The 19,647-nt window shown below is 46.0% G+C and overlaps 1 protein-coding gene across 9 annotated transcripts in view; it reads right to left on the bottom strand.

Moving 5' to 3' along the window:
* CCDC92 (coiled-coil domain containing 92) overlaps positions 1-19,647 on the bottom strand; it is a 93,997-nt gene that overhangs the window by 4,208 nt on the left and 70,142 nt on the right. For 5 of the 9 annotated variants that reach the window (XM_064466279.1, XM_064466277.1, XM_064466275.1 and 2 more), the window contains 2 exons: positions 600-746; positions 174-215 (listed from right to left, as the gene is read on the bottom strand). In XM_064466279.1, coding sequence (XP_064322349.1) covers positions 174-215; positions 600-729 — 172 coding nt within the window. In that variant the 5' untranslated portion in view covers positions 730-746. Of the gene's footprint in view, positions 1-173; positions 216-599; positions 747-8,950; positions 9,018-15,365; positions 15,611-15,674; positions 15,760-19,647 lie in introns of those variants that run through there. The other 4 variants (XM_064466282.1, XM_064466281.1, XM_064466280.1 and 1 more) reach the window with 4 other exon arrangements.

A 19,647-nucleotide genomic window follows, 5' to 3' on the forward strand; every position in this document is an offset into this window, starting at 1 on the left:
AATAACAGTAAGTCTAGAAAGTAGAAAACTACTCTTCTACCTTTAGAATTTATAGAGTCAACATCCCAAGTGCCAAGTATTCTCACCTGCTTGTAATGGAGAAAATATAAACATTGAAAAAGATGAGGAAGTTTAACAGGAACATTAAAAGAAAAATGCTAGGTACTCCTTACCTGACAAGTCTGAACTCTTTACAGTCAGCTCATAGGTTAAATCTGAGGAAAAAAGTTGTTTATTTTTGTTAGAACATCACCATCTACCCCCACACCCCACCTGGTGAGCATATTTACAATGGCATACTTCAATAAAAATATAGCTAACTCTTCCCCCCACCTGAAGCAATAGTAGGAGATCCACTGCAAATTATCAAATCTGTAACACAACTGGAAATACTAGGTGACTCATTGCTTTTTTTAAAAACAAACACTCTTTGCTTAATGATCACACAGCTGTGCCCCGAGATACCTGCTGATCACCCTAAATATCCCCTGGTGTGGGGCCTGGTTGCTGAGGGGTCACTGGTGAGGTAGGAAGCAGATACTCCATTCCTGTGAAAAGAATAAAGCACCGACTCAGCACCAGCATCCTCTCGCAGCTACCTGTGCAGTGCTGCTGCAGGCGCCGAATCTCAGCGTGCAGCCCCTTCAGCGTGTTGGCGTGTTCTCGCTGGAGAAACAACAGATTCTTCTGGGCACTCTGTAGCTGGTTCTCCAGGTTTGAAGTTGCCATCCTGACATGCAGTTACCCTGTCAGTAACAGGTGGAGAAAAGTAACAGTGAGTTACCTTGCACACACAAAGATCCTCACTCTACAGCCAGGATCCGCAGGAACAGCTGAATTCTACATTAAAGCACTGATATACAATCAAGCAAATGCCACAAAAGGTGGTTCTGATTCATGGCTATTTCAATTAGAAGTGCCCTAAGTTTATAGAAAGCCTAATTATACTTTAGGCCAGAGCAGTGTAGGGACTCATTTGTTTGGAGTTAACACATTGAAAGGATTAACTTCAGACAGACTAAGTTACTAATTCTGTTACGAGATAGAAGTGGAGTTCTGAGAAATGGGCTAGTATGTCTCTCTGTCGTGTTGGGGGTTTTCCACTTACCTCCAGGGACACGGGGACGAGTAACATCCCTGGACAAGAACAAGGAAGAAAGCACTAAACGGCACCATCTCTAAAGAGAAATGCAAACCAGGGAGTTTAACAGACAGCCAGGCCCAGCGGTACCGCCACAGACATGGCTGCTGCAGGGCGCCTCAGCCAAGATGTGCTCACTGGGACCTGCACGAGAGAAGCTCTGGCTGCTCTCGCGTTTCCTTGGCCGTGCTAGACGGAGCAGGAGCCCGTAGCCGGTGCAGGCCCCACGGCACTGGAGACTGGTGTCCTGCACAGGCCCCAATGATGTGGAACAAGACAACTGACAAGGACAATGTTTCATTTAAAGAGAAAACAGATTTTTCTTGCTCAGGGCATGAGTATGTGGAAAGCTCTTATTTTCCTTGCAGAACAGCTTCATAAAGCTAGGCCTTGACTACAGCAGTGCTCAGACTCAAATAAAGATAGAACGTGCTAACTGTATGATGCTGAGAGGCATTCCGGAAGACCCCCACGCTGCCAGTGTTACCACTGCTCTTGGTAAGGCAACAACGGTTTTATGTATACCCACAGGCCAAACGTCTGAGAAACATCCATCTGGCAGAGCCGGAGATACAGACTCCCAAATGAATTCCCTAGTACAGAGGTAAAAATAGCTCCCTGCACCAGGCGCAGCCAGCTGCTTCCTGCAGAGACCATGTGCTGTGCCTCGGGTGCTCTCCTGTGACATTTGCAGGAGCACCCGGAAGAACATCCCAAGAAGCACAAGCAGGAGCTACCAGGTCCCTAGTGCTATCTGGTCACCTAGACCCTCATGACATGATTTTGATTATTGTCCTGTTTCCCAGTGAAAATATGAAAAGAAAAAGTAACGATGACAGCGTGCAATCCTCCTGCAACCTCCTGCACGAAATCACACAGGTGTACCTTTAGTAGTTCTTAAATTTGCCAGGGTGCTCACTACCGCTCTCTGCTCACACAGAGGGCATTGCTACTACAGGAAGGGCGCATGGTGCGGCTCCACCTATGGCTGGTTTACAGAGGCTGCTGGCTCTACATGGGAAGAACTTTCCAGAAATATACATCCTTAATAACTCCACATTACTACACTTAAATTTCTTCAGCAAGAAAGCTGTCATGCTTGGGAAGCTCTCTGAAAACTCTGGCAAGTCAGCCGCCTTCTCAGGCGGCTCAGGAGCATGGTGACAGCACAAAAATAGGTGCATAGACAAATTCTGGAGAGCCAGGTCACGGGGACACTGGAGCGACAGGCAGTAGCACATACTGGGTGGGAATTATACAAGCCACGGTGTGAGAAATAGTTTCTGGGGACAGAGCAGCATAGGAAACTGTCACAGCCCCTGGGAAGGTCTGTCAAGTGCCTCCGCGCACTCCCTGTGTGCCGCTGATGGTCTGGCCGGGTAGGGCTGGGAGCCACAGCAGCCCCCTCCTGCTGCCAGGTGATCCAGGCGAGGAGGCGGGGGACAGATCAAGCGGTTAGGGTGCTGGGTTAAACACTGCCGATGCGCGAGGAGCATCAGGTTTGTCATTACAGTATGAAAGGCTAAATTCGGTTATTTGTGTAGTTTTGTAAGAACAATTACAGTATTTAGGTTACAACGGTAAGTAAAGAATCAGGAGTCCCGCTGCCGGGACAGCCACCAGCAATGGCATTACAGCCACGCCTGTAGCTACAGGACCACACTGGGCATACCACAGACCTTAATTCGGTCCTGTGGCTGCCTCACAGGCACCTTTGAGGGCTCACCTTGCCATGTCACGTGTTCCGCGCCGCACTCTTCTTGGGGTGTAGTTTTATGACAAAAATTTGACTCTACAAGTGTAAAATTGGCAGAGGATTCACTCAGAGAAAGCAACACACTTTTGTCATTCCTAAACATAACACAACTCCTGGTTTAATTTTATACTTTTTACTCCCCAAAAGAACACCAGACTTGGTGCTTTGGCGCCTTGGTAAACTCTTTTTTTCCTGGGGGGGCGTGGGATGTAAATAAATACACGCGCACACTGACAGAGTCTTCCTGATTTCATGTGTGAGCCCACCTGACATCATCAACTGACTTATCCCTACAGAAATATATTTTTGTAAAACAAGAGGGAGAGAGAGTGTAAAGGGTAAAAGACTTTCAAGGAACTCAGTGCTGCGCAAGGGGCAAAACAGAGCTCTTGGTTACTTTATAACAGAGATTGGGGATTAAATTCAGTGCTCAAGAAGAACGAGGGCAACAGTGCCAACTTGTGCTTTGCTGAGTGGAACGGGTCATTTCGCAATCACCATCATTAGCAAACAAGCAAAAATTATGGACCAAAAATATTATGTTTCTGGGTTGGCTAAATAAGAAATAAACTGAGCTGTGCGTGCAGGCTCCTGCTCTACAGCTTCTGAAGAGCGGCTCATCTGAGCCATGCCTGCTTTCCACAGCCTGGCAGCAGCGTCACCGGGACGCTCCGTGACTGCCACAGCATCACCCCCTCACTGCCTGCAGCGCCCGAGGTCTACCTGAGCATGGACTACACAGTCACAGCAGTTACTGCAGGGCACCATTACTTTTAATGATTAATGATATTTTAGCTGTGTTACATTTTGAAAGTAGCATCATCTGGTTTGCAAAGCTGACTTCAGACAGACAGAAGCTTTACTGAATCATCCGATTTCTTCTGTGATTGATTATACTCTGACCGACTGAGCGGACAGCAGAATAAAGCCTGCAGCGTCCGTGCCCTCGCCACAGCCGGAGCTCAGACTGCATGGTACACCAAGGCTCAGAAGGGAAAGAAATATATTTTCCTAAAGAAACTCTAAGCACTGACAGTGCTGGGTGAAAGAGCTGCCTACGCATATCATCTCAAAGCTTTTACTCTCACAATGGTCACTAACGGCAGCTTTACACCTGTGACTGTATCTGAACAGAAGACTTCACCACCAGCAAACAGTGTTTGTAACTCAGCCCTTGCAAATAAACGTGTTTTTTAAGAACTAGTTTCTCAATGTCAGAAAAAGCAAAACAAGGCTGTCACTATTAATCTCCTCAATTGTTTTTTCACCTTGATCTCTTGCAACTTGATGATCACACTAGGACTACCTACTCTGAAGGGGGGGAGGAGGGGGAATCAGAGGCAGGCTAGCTTCATAGGCTTTGGAAGAAAATAAAAATGGCCAGCACCAGAGCATCGCCCTCCCTGCAGCACCGGTAAGTTCATCAGTGAGAGCATTACATCAATCCACTTTGAACTTCAGCCACAGCCCCACTGCACTAAGTAGTTTCTCTCCCCAGAGGATAAAGGACTGGAGGGCTGACTTTCCCACAAGCCATCTGCAACCCTCCTATGCGTTTCTTCCTCACCGCAGCCTTGTTGCCTGCCCACCCTCTCCGCTTTTCCTCAAGGAAAAGGGAAGGCCACCAAGGTAAAGTCACAGCTTCCACAGAATTTTCAGGCAGCAGCTTCAGTTCAAAGCCCACCGCACCCAGCCCTGTCACATCCTTTTAGACAGCACATAAAAACACGGTGCAATCCGTGCACATGTGTTCCAGGAAACGGCCACAAAAACAGGGAAAGGGGAAAGCATTTTGCATAGACAGCCACTCTACAGAGATGCTTTTGCGGTGAAATATGCTTGGAGCTGTGCAAACTGGTATTAATAAGGATCTATTCCAAGCCACTATTAATTTTGTACCTATTTTATACCAAATCTTAAAACAGAAAATTAGACCTAATATTATTAAAGCCTAAGATCTGGATGAAATAGATTTCAACTGAATATGTGTTATCTGTCAACCAAGCTCATTAGCACAAAATTAAAAGTATTTTTGATTGCTTTCGCAGCCACACTTATAAGAAAATTTCTATTGCACAAATGAGGGAAGAAAAAACCCTCACATCTGCAGTCTGAATAGCTCTCAGATACCCATGATCGCCTGCACTTCACCCAGTTCTAAGTTCAGCAATATTCTTCCCTGAACTTTTTTAGCCAGCACCTAACCAAAGAGCTGGCCAAACTGCCAAAGCAGGAGCCAGCTACAGAGAAAATATTTGTCTGTCTAGAATAATATCAAATTGTTTTATGCCCCTAGAGATAATCAGCTGAATTGGACACAGAAGATTGAGAATAGGGATAGGATATCTGTAAGTCAGGCCAACAACCTAGCCAATTAATCTGTTGTTGGGCAAGTTTGCTCAACAGACCATTTCTGAAGATCAGAAAGATGAAGGTTAAAGGAGGGAAGAAGCCTCTCAGCGTGACATCGCAGAAGCATGCTCCTGAAAGCAGGCGCTCAGGAGCTGGACACCAGCGGCACTCCCTCCAGGAAACATGGTAATACTCTTACCTGTCTTAACAGGCGCGCAGCGTGCGATGTACAGAACGCACTGCCGTGCCTGCCTTAACACCACACCATTCATACTGCTTGTGCAGCTCGGTCTGATTTCTTCAGCTACGCCGGTGAGGGGTTATTGTATTTTTCTTGCTTTGCTGGTAGCAGCTTGTGATTTCGGACTTGTTTACTACATGACAAATACTGCTGAGCTGAATAATTGCTTTTACTGAGGAATTACTCAATAATCAATATGAAGGACTTCACTCCCCCAAAGGGAACACTGACTGGCACCACTATTTAAAGACTGCTCTGGCAATTGTTCTGCTGTTGGGTCAGGCAAGAGAAGTATCTTCAGAGACCTGAATAAAGATTGCCTTAAAGGGCCTGGAGACACCCCGTGTATTTTGTAAAGGGGCAGAACCTGGGAGAGAAGATGATGTCCTGGCTGTGACCCTCCTGGATGCTCACACCCATGATGCTTCCACAGGACAGGGCAAGAGGGGACATCATCTCTTGCTTCAGAGACTCAGTTGTTGTCCAAATTGTTATGATTTAGTGTTATTATGCCCTTAAGAAGTCCACCCAAATCATGTATTTCAAGGAAAATATGCTCATTTATATCTGGGAAGTCATTTGCATACAACTAGTTTTCTAAGTCAGTTTTGAATAATTAGATTGTTAAATAATTGAATAATTGGATTAAACACTGAAGGCTTTAATTTCTGTTTTCCCCACTTAGTTTGCAGTTTGCATGTTTTGCACATTTCATAACATCTTACAAGTGATCAACTTCATTGTTTTTGTAGGTCAGATAAAGATCAAAGGACACCATTCAAAAATATAAACTAATTTTTAAAGCCAGTGACATTGATAATGGTCACAAAGTTAAACCATACACTGAAACTTGAAAAAACTATTATAAATTAACAGCACCCCTTTAATTCTGCATTTTCACTATTGCTGAAAGTTACTATGGTTGCATAAAACATTTTATTTAATGTTAGTCTCAAATTTGTCAGCAGCTCATAGAATATGATGCTAGTGAGACCTACTGACCCATGCAATCTCAAAGTTGTTTTAAGTGGGAATAGACCCAGGACATGTAATGAAAAAGAAACAAATATTAAAAAAGAATAGTTTCTTTTAATACAAGTCAGTGACTCTCTTCCCACCACTCCCCTATGCAGATGCTTTGACTTAGTTCTAGGGAGGTTGCTTAGTGGGATTTACAGCTACTCCAAGTTCCTTAACAATTCTTAACCTACTGTTTCACTCAGCCACAAATCACATCCAACAACTGCTCTCACAGGCAGCTGAGGTCTTCCAGAAAACATGGTCTTGAGAGACAGTCTAAACACCACCAACAAAATAATCTATTCAGGTACATCTCGCATTGGGGTTCCAAAAAGGAAATCCTATAAAGCAGCTCTGGGATTGCACTAAGCTGATTTCATCTCCTGCTCTCTGAAATAAGAAAGAATGTGCAGCCAAGAATGAGGCTATGATCAAAAAGCACAAGTGAAATAGCAAAATGCAGAAGTCAACTGAGCGCTTAATAGCCCAGATGAGCAATATTTGCTCTCTCACCATGGAAATTGGTGGGACAGCTCTCAAAGCAACCAATCTCTGGCTGGACTTTGTGAGATGAATTAAGCCAATGCTGGGAAGAAAGCTGTAACTGCATACACCAACGAACAGTTATGTCACTATGGTTTTTCCCCTTCCCCCTCGTCTCCAACCTAAAAAAAAAGTTTGCTATGTTCTTCTACAAAAGGAACTGTGCAATGCAGAGCTAGGCAAAACTCCCACTCAGGATGCATGTGTCATTTGATAAGGATGATAAATCATTAAAGGGGCATTGCAGTGTTCAACACTGCAGTGGTAACACACCTCCTCTTTCGCAGTAAGACTTGTGCTGAACACCAACAGTGTCCCACCTGCCACAGTTACACAAGCTGTATCGGGATTGGGATGGTGTGTGGCATTCGACCCTTAAAACATGCAAAATCTCACATTTCTCAGGATCACCACCATCACAAAACGTTTAGGAATGTAGATCTGGGGACAGCTCAAAGACACCTCAAGTCCTCCAAACAATGGATTCACAATTTCTCTTGAACATAGCCTGGGAGGAACAAATGGAATGAATTAAATGGCACTCCCTTGGGAACATTAAGTGCAACACTTGCACCTTGCTGCACCTACCTAAGCCCTCATCTTCCTGTAAAGTGGAGAAGGTAACCTCAATTAACATTCTTGTAACCTCACCTGAGAAAGGAACTGCCTCATCTGTTCTACAAGTGCATGCTCCCTTATAAAGGGAACAAAAGTAAGTAAATCTTGAATAGAAAATTAAAAATATTAAACCAGAGCTCCCAAAATGCAACTTCTTCACATGCTCACCATAAAAAAACCCCAACATTTTAACAGTCAAATCTTGCCTTGCAGATGATATGCAGGCTCCAGGCCTTTTTGCCTGCCTAAAAGGCATCCAAGTATCTGGATAGAGTTCAAAATATTTCAAGGCAACGAGCATCTGGCTGTGTATTAGGTGCCTTTGCACAAAATCAGAACATCTCTATACCCCACTGCAGGATAAGAGGAGGGAGATGCTAATCTTGGACTTCAGACACAGTCCAAAGGAAGCTACTGGAACAAAGCCCAAGCCTCCATTAGTTATTCAACATTTTCGTTCCTGTTTGGTATCCACTAAACAAAACAGAATAACATCCTTTTACATGGATGGGGTGACTATCACCTGAGATGCTGCTTTAGCTCCCTGCCAACACATATCCAAATCTTCTTGAAACACGTATGGGCAGGTAGGCATCTTCCTCTCAGCTGGTATCTAGCTGGTGTGCCCTAAAAATGCGACAAAACTGTCAAGATGCTTTTGGTATGCTATACAAAATTTCAAGAGCTAATTAGGGACACAGGAGTCTTCTCGGAAGAACCTTCACAGTTTTAGGCAGTCCCCATTTTAAAGACTGTCACTGAGCTGACCAAACATTTTTAAATAACGTAGCTCCAATGATAAAATGTCCAACTGACAGACACTTAGCTGTTCTTTGCTTAGATCAGCTCTCCATCTCCAGAGACATATGCCATCCCAAAAGTGTTTGTTCAGCTTATTTCAAAGGTCATAATAAATGAGACCCTGCCATCTCCACAACCAACTTGAGGGCTTTACTATCTTTCTGCTTGGACATTTGCTTTAAGCCCCCCACCCTGATACCATTATACTTCTGCTAATGTAGATGGGCCAATAACACAGTTTAATAACAGCCAATTGCACAGTTCCAGATTTATGTTCGCCCCCCACTCATCTGTGCATTAGACTAAATTACTTTAACCAGTTCAATATTTCTTGCAGTCATGCTTTTCAGGCTACATGCGAGGCCTTTGGAGTGTCCTTCCCCTTCTCCAGTGCTCCCTTAGCACTAAGGGGTACATCCGACAACAACTCTATCCCTCTCTTCCTCTGCCTTCTGTGCTCAGGTGTAACAATACTTACATGTAATTGTTGTCCCAATAACTTGTTTTCATATTCTTTTAGTTTGCGTGCTTTAAGTCAAGCCAAATTAGTAGTTCTTTCCTGGAGACATGATGGGAAAAAGGAAACGTGCCACTCTCTTCCCAGAGGAAGGATATGATTATGCTTTCTTAGCTCCTTTTCTATTTCTACTGCATTTTGACTCTGTTTTACTCAGTTGTTTCTCTGCCTGGCTTTCCCTTCATTTTCTGATCAGAGATTCTGCAGACTCTTTACAAAGAGTTAATACCTGAATGTCCCTGAGGAAGCACAGGTTTTAGTACTTTAGTAAGAAAACAATTTTTTGTTACTCCAGCAGCAATTTCTATGGCAGTAGGAAGAATAATGAAGTGGACACACTCCTGGTAGCAATGATTTAATTCTCCTAGATGCTCTAAATGAATGAGCTTGTACTTTGCACAGAAATCGCTGACAGTGTACGTGCCCGACTGTCTACCTGAAGTCATGAGGTCTGGCAGGCATAATTCACGTGGAGTTTTCTCCGTCCTTGAGACCACACAACCCCAGAGCTGCCACAATGGAAGAAGATCACTTGTAGTCAGATGTTAAGATCACTACCATGACAGAGACTATTAGAGAATCAAATGGTCCTGCACTGGCATTTTATACAGATACAATTATTTTGACCGATAGCAGGATATCCAACACTACAGCTGTACAGCTGTCAAGAAGAAATAGCCAATGAAAATGACCCGATTTGGGTATAATTTGCTTTAGGGAAACAAAAAAGGTATCATCTAAATAACACCTATTACCTCAAAAGAACCCCTTTAACAATGATGAAGTCCATATAATTTTTACTTTTGTAAGATGACAATGAAAGCCCTCTGGAGTAAGGCTACATCGTAATTTAGAAGAACAGGTTGGTTCCTGTCTGCTTTCCAGCACACACTCCTGATGCGTGGCCTATTTTATCCTTCATTCTGAGGATAAAGTAGTCTGTTATTTGAATATAACCTCCATCAAGCCACAGAACACAGGCTGCACCCCAGTCACAAGAAGTCAGTTATAATATGGCAGAGACACGTTAGTCTTTCATCTAAGGCCAATTTCTTTTAGCAGAAGAGGAGTGAAAAGGAAATTAATATTCAGCTCCCCCAGATGAACACAATGTCAACGTTACACATAAAAATGCACCTGACCCTATTTCTTTCAAAGTCATTAAGAAAGTTCTCCAGCTTCAGCTACAGCTGAATTAGGACTTAAGCTAGTAGGTGGCTGTGGGAGGTTTTTGTACAAGGATATATTAACTCCAAATTTGTACTTAGAAATAATACTACACCATGGAAAAAGTCAAGTTTGTGGTTTTTTTCAGGTATCAAATATTCACTTATAAACACGTCACAATCTCTTTTGATTTTATTCTCCATGATCAGTAACATGAGAATTGTGCAAGAATTCAAAGAAAACTTGTGTAATTTTTAAAATTTTTCCAGTTCTGAAGGCTTAATGAAACACAAAGCAAAAAACCCTGACCTACTATGCTGGTTTCACATATGTGACTTCGCTGGGCATTTCTTCCCCCCATAACAAGAAAACTAACTGCCACCACACAGGCACACACTTATTTAGCTATCCAGTCTAGCCGTGACTTTGTCTCACTCCTTCCACTTGCATATATTGAGTAAGAATTTACTGTTGTGTTTCTGAAATGCTTTGAAATCACCTTCCTGGTCATTCAGTCAACCAGGTCAGGGAAAACCCCCCTGTTTTTCCACTGGCTATTTTTCAGGTGATGGGCTCACCATGCAGCACTGCAGGCACCTGTGCGGCTGGCGGGAAAGGTGGGGAAAAAAATAATTAAAAAAAAAAAATCAGTAACGAGGGCAGGGGGGTGGTAGAGGCAGAACTGCTTCCTGCAGCAGTGCCAGCTCCAGGCACTCACCTGAGCTTGAGACCCTACCGCAAGAACAGCAGAAATGATGATTTTCAGAGTTTACCTGGAATATTTGTGAAAGACATCAAAAGGCACTGAAGCCTTACAAAGCCTTACAGCAAGCTAACTAAATCTGTCCTCCTAGAAGAGATCCACTTACAGAGAACAGCTATTGTAACAGCAACTCTACAGAATAGCACAACTGTTTTTCAGGCAAGTTTAACAGGCTGAGGAGTATGTTTCTCTCTAATGCATTCTGTGATGCTGTTTCATAAGCCATCGATTTTATTGTTTTAGAACAGCAACTACAATCAAGCATGCAAAAACTGGCCTCCACTTCACGACAGTAGAGGTTTTAAGAGCTCCCGATGAAGGAAGTATAGTGGTGGTGATGACCTATGTCTATGTCCTTAAGCAAGATTTTTTTAATATAAAGTAAATAGGATGCCAAGGAAGTATTTCAAACAGTGGTGCTTTATGCTCTTACTTACATAACCCAGGTATCTCAAATTGAGACAATAAAAATGTACACAGCTTAAACGAAGCTTTCACAAGGAATGGGAAGCAAACAAGCACATGTACCTCTATTACAGAGGAAACCTGCTGCTAATGACATAATTCACACGATTTTTTTCCCCACAGATGGGCACTTCCTAAGCGCGACACCTCTACTCCACAGAGATGCATTATGCTGCACCTTTTGTGCCCTCCCTCTGGGCACTGACTCAGATTACATGAAGCTACTGTTCCCTGGCATATTTTCAGCCCTTCTCAAGGCAGGTATCATTCTGTTTTGGGAGAAGCCTCACAGTTTTCAGTCAAGTGGTGGTTCTTTTAATAACATTGACCTTAAATCCTGTCTCTCACCTAAATAAAGACCAACATTTTAAGTACAAATCAAAGTTTTTTTCTAGGAGTGAAATGAGAGTAAACATGCTCCTCAACAGCAAGAAAGAAACAGCGATCCTAATAAAAGTTTTTTTCCTAGGATTATTTAAACCCCCCCCCCCCCCAAACAAACAGCTTGCAGAAGTTCTGATACACTCTAAGGACACTGTTGTCAGCAATATTTTGTCAGGCCTCTAACTTCTAGTAGCAAGAATATGTATTACTCCCATTTATAGTACCATGTTCTTTAACATCACCAGAAGAAATGAGCTGGTACATAACCGTAAAACATTATTAGACAAAATTACTCACTGAGCACATGGAGACACTGACTAACCCATTATCACACTGCTGGACATCTTTGTCTAGATGAAGACAAATTTTATATCACTTCAAGAACACAGAGACTAATCAGGCACACATCCATTGAAAATACTACAGCCTGATATATAGAGGGTACCAGGTCTCATCAGGCAAGTGAAGGAATCAGAGGTGAGGTACAGCAGGTAGCAACTGGGCAGCTAACATTCAAACTTGGCTCTACTAAACACATCTTCATTTGCTCGTTCAGGTATCACATCAGATTAGTACGAAGAAAGGAGAGTTTGTTTTGGCATGCTGCAGATGCAAAGGAAATCAGAGCTCTAGCGATAAGACTTCTGCCTGAACAAAGGGCACCCTCCTGGCTTCAACTCCACCCGGCTCTGGGCAGCGGCACCCTGTACCATTGTTCCCAGGGTCAGGACAAGCTCTGCCAGAGACTGTTCTGACAATACCGGTTATGGTTACACAGTATTAGCTTATGGCAGCATATTCATCTCAATAACAACAGTGTGGAAGCTGCAATAAGGCACCCAGACTTATGTCTATGCTTTTCAATGTTTCTCAGCTACACAAGGTTTTATTGTGTGCTGCAGCAGGAAAGAGGCTGCTGAAAGCCAAACCAGAGACCTTTCATGCAACTATCTTTTTTTCAACACCAAAATCCTTAGATCTTTCCTTTCTTCATCTGTGGCTTTGCTTTTTAAACCAACTGTAGGAAAAGCTACGCCCTTGTCTAGTCAGAACACACTTGACTACTTCCCCTAGAGCATCATCAAGTTATCTGACATGCTGATTTTTCAGTAAATCACTTCTCATCAAAACCCACCACTGTTAGTAATTAACAGACACAATGACATACACAGATACACACAGAAAGTGTCACTTGTCTGCAAAAAAAAAATTCTTAAGCATTATAATAGGTTTCAGAAAGACGAAGGTAGCTGCTCTCTGTACAAAGTAAACTACAATTTGCTACATTTTTTTAAACTTTGCTATGAAAAATGAGGTTAAACATGAGTAAAGAGATGAACTACATAATAGTATTCTGTTAATACAAGTATTGCAATACATTGTGAATCCTGAGGACATAGAAGCAACCCCTTGAAGTTTTGCTACTTTAAAACACTGTTTTTTTAAGCCATAGAAAAGTACTGAGACACCTAGAATGAGAGTGTGCTACTGTGTCAAACATTTATTTCAACTGTATTCCCTCTATTATACTGTTCATAATGTCCAAGAAATATTTTACTTTATGGTCCACATTCAGGAATAATAGCACTGGGGAGTTTTCCTCCTGCCTTCTGCTGGTTAAAGGATTGACTAACATAGTAGATCTGGACGAACAAATATTTTGTCCTTAATACCTACAGCCTCTTGAATTAGGACACACAGAGGAACAGTTTGATTTTTGTAACTCCAATGACAAAATGCATTTTAAAAAAATAATTTAAAAGCCCTCAAAGTATGCAATTATATCTGAAATCTAAAGTGAAGGAAACAACTAAGGCATAAAATAATATTGCTATTTTAGAGTTTGCAACAACTACTGGACTGAAAACTACAGACAGCATTTGGATCGGTCATGAGACCATCTTTTCTAAGGGGATGGGGGAGGAAATTTTAAAGATACTCTAAGCACAAGTACGGTAATAGGATGAATATATGCGTCAGTTCAGTCAATATTCTTTTTTTTACTACTTAAGCAGCTGATACTTTCTTCTGTTATGACCTCCCAATCTTTGTTGTTTCACTAAAAATGACTGCTGGAACTTCAGTACAACTGAAAGCTTGAAAAAAAGTAATAATATTACAAGTCTGCCATTATCTGTTTATAAAGCACTTGCTGTATATAGTCAAATCAAAAAGCAGTGTGTGTTTTAAAACCATAAGTGTCTCTATTTAGTCTGGCCTCTCCCAGAGGCTCAGTGGTAATAAAGCACTACAGAATTACACTCACTAATAAGCAAGTTTTATGGAAAAATGTGCTATATTTACATTTGCCTTTAAATTTTTTTTTAATTAAGCAGCATAATTTATATTGCAAAAGCATCAATGAAGCTTTTTAAGCTTAAGCATCTTACCATCTAGGCAAAGCCAACAAGTACCCTGGATGCTTCTTATGCACCTGCAATGCAGATCAAAACGGCCAATTCCACCCTCAGGGCTGCCTCAGCCTTCGTGTTTTTATTTACCTCCACTGTCTCAGCTTTACACAGTTGAATAAGGCAAACTCAAACCCACACCACCCTGTCGGCGGTGGGAAGGGCCCCTCCTTCCTCCCTGCTGTCCCACCCCATGTCCTGCGTAGGGAAACGGAGCATCTGCGAGGCTGGAAGAATCCCCATGTCGGAGGATGCCCTGCACTTCTTTGCTGCCATATCCACAAGCGACAGGCATTCTCCTCTGAAGGAAAAATCTCCTCTCAAATGAAGGCTACTCCCTACCCACTCCAAAATGTACACCACCCACCCCTCTTCTCCTTGCAGGTCCCGTGTTACCCATGGAAACGACACTGTTGTCACTGTCTAAAGTGAAAAATGTACCACGCAAAAGGAGACCGTGAAGGGTGAAGAAGGATGCAAGGTAACGCCTGCCCCGGTGGGTGCGGGTGGGAGCCAGCAGCTCCAGTGAAGCACCTCCGGGCTGTGCGGAGGGCGAGGCCGGGAGGGAGCTGGATGGGCCGAGCGCTCCCTCCCGGGCCAGGATAAATCGGCGGCCAGAAAAAAAGGCACGTCCTTGCCCCTGAGCCAGCAGAACTGGAAAGATAAGGGGCGAAGTGAGCTACAGGGCAACCCCTTTTCTCCTCTGATGCTCTAGTGACCAGAAAAAGGGCCTTTTACGCTCTGAACAGAGAAAAGGAGGCGCTTTGGTCCGGCGCCAGTAGGACCGGCCGGCCCGGGGTGCGCCGTCCCCGCCCCGTGCTCCTTCTCCCCCTGGGCGCTGCTCCTCCAGGGGCGCCGGCCGCAGGGCCGCGACCACCCCCCACACCGCGGCGAGGGGCGGCGGGGCGCCCCGCAGCCCCGCCTCTGGGACACACACACACACACACACACACAGGGGACCCGCCTCACGACGCCGCGCTGGGCGCGCACGATCCCCCCGGCGGGGTCGCAGAAGGGCGGCCGGTGCGAGGCGGGAGCGGCCTCGACCCCTTCACGGAGCGGCGCCGCCACCAACCCGCTCCGCGCCCAGCCCCAGGGGGTCGTGGTGCCGCTACCGCCCCCTCAGCGGGCCCAGGGCGGAGGCACCGGGGTGCCGCAACCCCCCGCCCCTCAGCCGGCCCCTCACCTGCTCAGCGGCTCCCTCCCGCCGCCTCACCGGGCCGCCCACCCCTCGCGGCCGGCGCTCATCGCCCCCCGCCACCAGCCCGAGGGAGCCGAGCGGCGCCCCGCGGGGCCGGCACTTACCGGCGGCGGGGCTGGGGGGGGACAGACGGACGGACCGGGGGCGGCGGCGCAGGCGCAGGTGCGGCTGCGGCAGCCCGGCCCGTCGCTACGGCAACGGGGGGGGGGGGGGGTCAGTGCTGTCACCGACCGCGGCCCTTAGCCCCGCCCATGGGGGGGCGCGTGCTGGGCAGCGGAGAGCGCGTGCGCTCACCTGGCGGCGCGCGCCTGCGTGTGTACGCGGGGAGTCGTGCGTGCGTGGGGCTGCAGGTGCAGCAGCGTGGGGGCATCGCGCACGCACCTAGCGCGTGCGGCCGCGCGCTTGGAGCAGTGCGTGCGCGTGTGCACGTGGAGCGGTGTGCACGCGCGCGCACTGTGTGCACGAAGCGGCGGGAGGGCCTGGAGGCGTGTTCGTGACCAGAAGTTGCGCGTGCTCCAGAGATCCGGGACAACGTGCGCGTGCAGATGCGGGGTAAAAAACCGGAGGTTCCCCAGAGTTGCGGGATTTTTGTTCTGTTGGCAATATGTCAGTGTCTGTGCGCCCAAATAGCTCATGGCGACGTGTGCATGGATTTCCCTGCAAGCCCCCTGAAGTAAACGTTGGAAAATTCCTCTACAATCATCAACTGTCGGCCCATCACCCCCAGGCCTCCTAAACCATGTCACAAAGTGCCACATGTACACGTTTTTTGAACACCCCCAGGGACGGTGACTCCCCCACCTCCCTGGGCAGCCTGTGCCAGGGCCTGACCGCTCTTGCAGGGAAGGCATTTTCCCTGATACCCAGTCTAAACCTCCCCTGGTGCAGCTTGAGGCCGTTTCCTCTCGTCCTCTCATCCTATCACTAGTAACTTGGGAGGAGAGACCGACCCCCACCTCACTAATGGAGTCATAGAATCATCAAGGTTGTGAAGGACCTCTAAGATCATCAAGTCCGCAGCTGCTTCAGGGCCCCGGTGGAGCAAGCTGCTAGGGGTGGCATTTCTGCAGCCTGTCCATTTCTGCACCTTGGCTCTGCAGTGTAATTTCTGCATGAATATATGCACGCGACCTTAAGCTGCACACCAGCCGCGTAGGTCCTGGATGTGCAACCGTATGTGGTCAGATATTCCCTGCGCATCTGTATTTTTTGCATAAAACCGTGCGGAAGATTACGCCACGTGGCATGATAACTGGCATGCGATTGTATTTCTGGCAGGTGCACACAAGTTCAGCTGAACAGTGTGTGCACTGGCAGGCACGCGCAGAAACTCCCACACAGCTAACGAGTGCAGGAAGGTTGGGGCCATCGGGGGATTTGCCCACGAGCAGGACGTGGCCCCTGTGAAAGGCACACATAGGAAAAGCCTAATGAGATTTATTTTGCATGCAGATTTGCACAGTGTCTTTTCTGTGTTTGTAATGGAAAGAAGATACTTCATTATAAGGGACTTCAAAATTAAGAGACAGAACTTGATTTTTTTAAAGCAGCCAACAGAAAAAGCCAGTTATAGTTTCTAGAAGTTAGGGATAACATTTTTCTAAGGAGAAAGAAGTATTATACCAAACACAGATAACTCTTTCAGGCCTTAACCAATACAGAATTCAGCAATAAGCTGCAAGCTGGTGGACCCACGATGTGCTTCTGTTGTGCATGAGGAAACGGAGAACGGATCTACACGTACTTTGCACCTTGCGGCTCCTAAAGCCGGGGAAAATGAAGTGCAACATAGCCCAGACAGAAATATTTTTAAGAAAGCTTATTAGATCTTCGTTAAAGCTAAATCCAAAGATGACCAGTTTCGTATGGGCATTTAAAACAGAAAGGCTGCTACAGGAGGAGACTGAAATGTACCAGCAGCGATGGCGAAAGGCCCTGCCGCGGAGGGAGCAGGCTGCTGTGTCCCGGCAGCGTGGGGTGGCCGTGAGCCGCGTCCCCAGGGCACCTCCCCAGCCTCGCGCCCAGCGGCGCTGGCAGCGGTGGCTCCCCACGCCCCGTGAATCCCTCCTCCGGGGCATCTCTGCACAGCAGCAGCTGCGCGAAGCAAGGCGGAACTCAAATACCGGTTTACAATGTCAGGCAGACAGGGACCCGGAGAACAAGCCCTCTCCTGTTCATGCTTTCCCTTCCATTTTACCTCAGATCCATCCAGCTTTTTATATAAAATGTGGACTCTTAATTTAGGATCCCGTTAGGTGACGAACTAGTCTGATAAGCTGATTCAGTTGGGACCTGTGCCAAAAAAGAAATGCATTTGCCATTTGAATCACCCTGGCAGGAAAGACAGAAGGATGTTAAATTCAGTATGGGTCCCTAATAACCTAACGCAGATGAAGGAAACCCCCCAGCTGTGCTGGAAAGGAAGTGCTTTTTATTAAATGGCCTCAAGATATGACATTCATACAACAGAAATAGACCCCTGTAACCCATGTAAGGAAAACGTGTTGGAAACAGAGGGATGAAAATACATTCGTTCAGAAATAAAACTGAAATCATCCCTAAGCATTTTTTCCATATCCCCCTGGTTTCTCTGAAGTTTTTGGTTCTGTGACGTTTCAGCCTGCAAATGTCACCCCAATTTGTCGTCCTTTAAAAGGCTGCTCTGTTTCAGCAGCAGCATCTGCTACCCCTCACCAGGTGAGCGGCCGGCAGAGCTGCTCCAGTTTCTTCATGTTCATGAAAATGGGAATATCTTTGCCTTGCAGGGTGCCGTGAGCATGGTAATTATGTGTCATTAATATCTGCAAAGCTCTTTAAAAATCCTGAAAAGGAGGGTGCTGTGTAATATGGTTAATTATAGCTCAGTCCCTCCTCTTTGCAGAGTTGGGCCGGAGAAAGCTCTGGCCCCAACCACAACTCCTGAACTTTGGAGATGGCCAAGGGGTTTTTCTCCAGAAATTCAAATCTCCAATCTGTCAAAGTGCAAATGCAGGGCTCTGAGATATGAGTATCTTACAGTAAAATCTCACATTGCTTATGCTCCACCAAAATCAGGGATCATAAAAAGCTATGTTATGACGTGCAGCAGTCCTTAAGGCCCTACGTTGCCTGTGGGTTGTACCTCTAGTGTAATTATCAGTCCTTCCTACAGCTACAACTTTCTGTGAAAACTGCAGGCATCCTTTCAGAGACTGGTTCTAAGCAACCACCCCAGGGTCAGACAGAAAATCCATGGGGATACTGAGATAAAAAACAGATTTCTTGACGCCCATGATTTGACAGGATCAGGCAGAAAATCTAGCAAGTAGACTCCACGTTTGAGGACCTCCGAGTCATGGACTTCGTTTCAAAGACCTCTGTCCCTTCATGACTTACTCTTCAGCCATATGGCCAAGCTCTGCAGAGCAGGGAGCTGCTTGCACGGGTGGATTTGCCAGGATTTGCCAGGTTGCAATCATCTGTACGGATTGCAGCTGTACAGGCCTTGGTGCTAAGCAGGGAGTTGCAGGTTGGCCAGTCTGTCTCAGGACCAGCTGAAGAGTTGCTCTGATCCCCTGCCATGTAGCCCTGCATGCCCTCCACAGGCTGGCCTAGCTGCATTGGAAATGTGCCATGTTGCTTGCACGAAGCATCTCCAAAGTTTATATATAGAAATAAATCAAGTGGCTGCAAAGCCTGGTCAGACGGTGCAATGCCTGGGGAGGAAGGAGGGCTCCCAGCAGCGCTGACAGCAGCAGGAGCAGCACCTGCCTGCCAGCACCAGCTCTGGGCTCTTGTCCCCATTACCATTCTGTCTGGGGACAGAGAGAGTGGGACCAGGTAAGAGGATGAGTGGAAGCTGGTGTGTACTTAGTGGAGGGGCCATGCATACTTTAAAAAGCCCGTGCTAATTAGTTAACGGGACATGAGTGCAGGAGAATATTAGGGAGAGGTTAGGGCAGGACTGATCCTGTCCTGTGTTTTGTCTCAGGTGATCTGGTCCCAACTCCCTGCTTCTCTAGTCTTGTGTTTGCTCTCCAGGCTCTACTAGGAGCCAGGACAGAGATTTTCCAGGGCATTAGAGGCAGTGCATCTTCCCGCTCTTGCTGGCTCTTAGCTTTTAAGGTGCCTCTCTCTCTCCCCTTATTTTCTTTTGCTTGCTTTGTTTTTTAAAGAGCACAGATTACAGGGATGGGAGACAGCAGCAGGCTGCAGAGCTGGAAGCAGAAAAGGTTCATCACCTCTCCTGTGTCACTGTTGTTTCTCTTTGCTGTGCATCTGTACTATC

Source organism: Phalacrocorax carbo, chromosome 15, assembly GCF_963921805.1.
Source record: "Phalacrocorax carbo chromosome 15, bPhaCar2.1, whole genome shotgun sequence".
In the NCBI taxonomy this organism is placed as follows: Eukaryota; Metazoa; Chordata; class Aves; order Suliformes; family Phalacrocoracidae; genus Phalacrocorax; species Phalacrocorax carbo.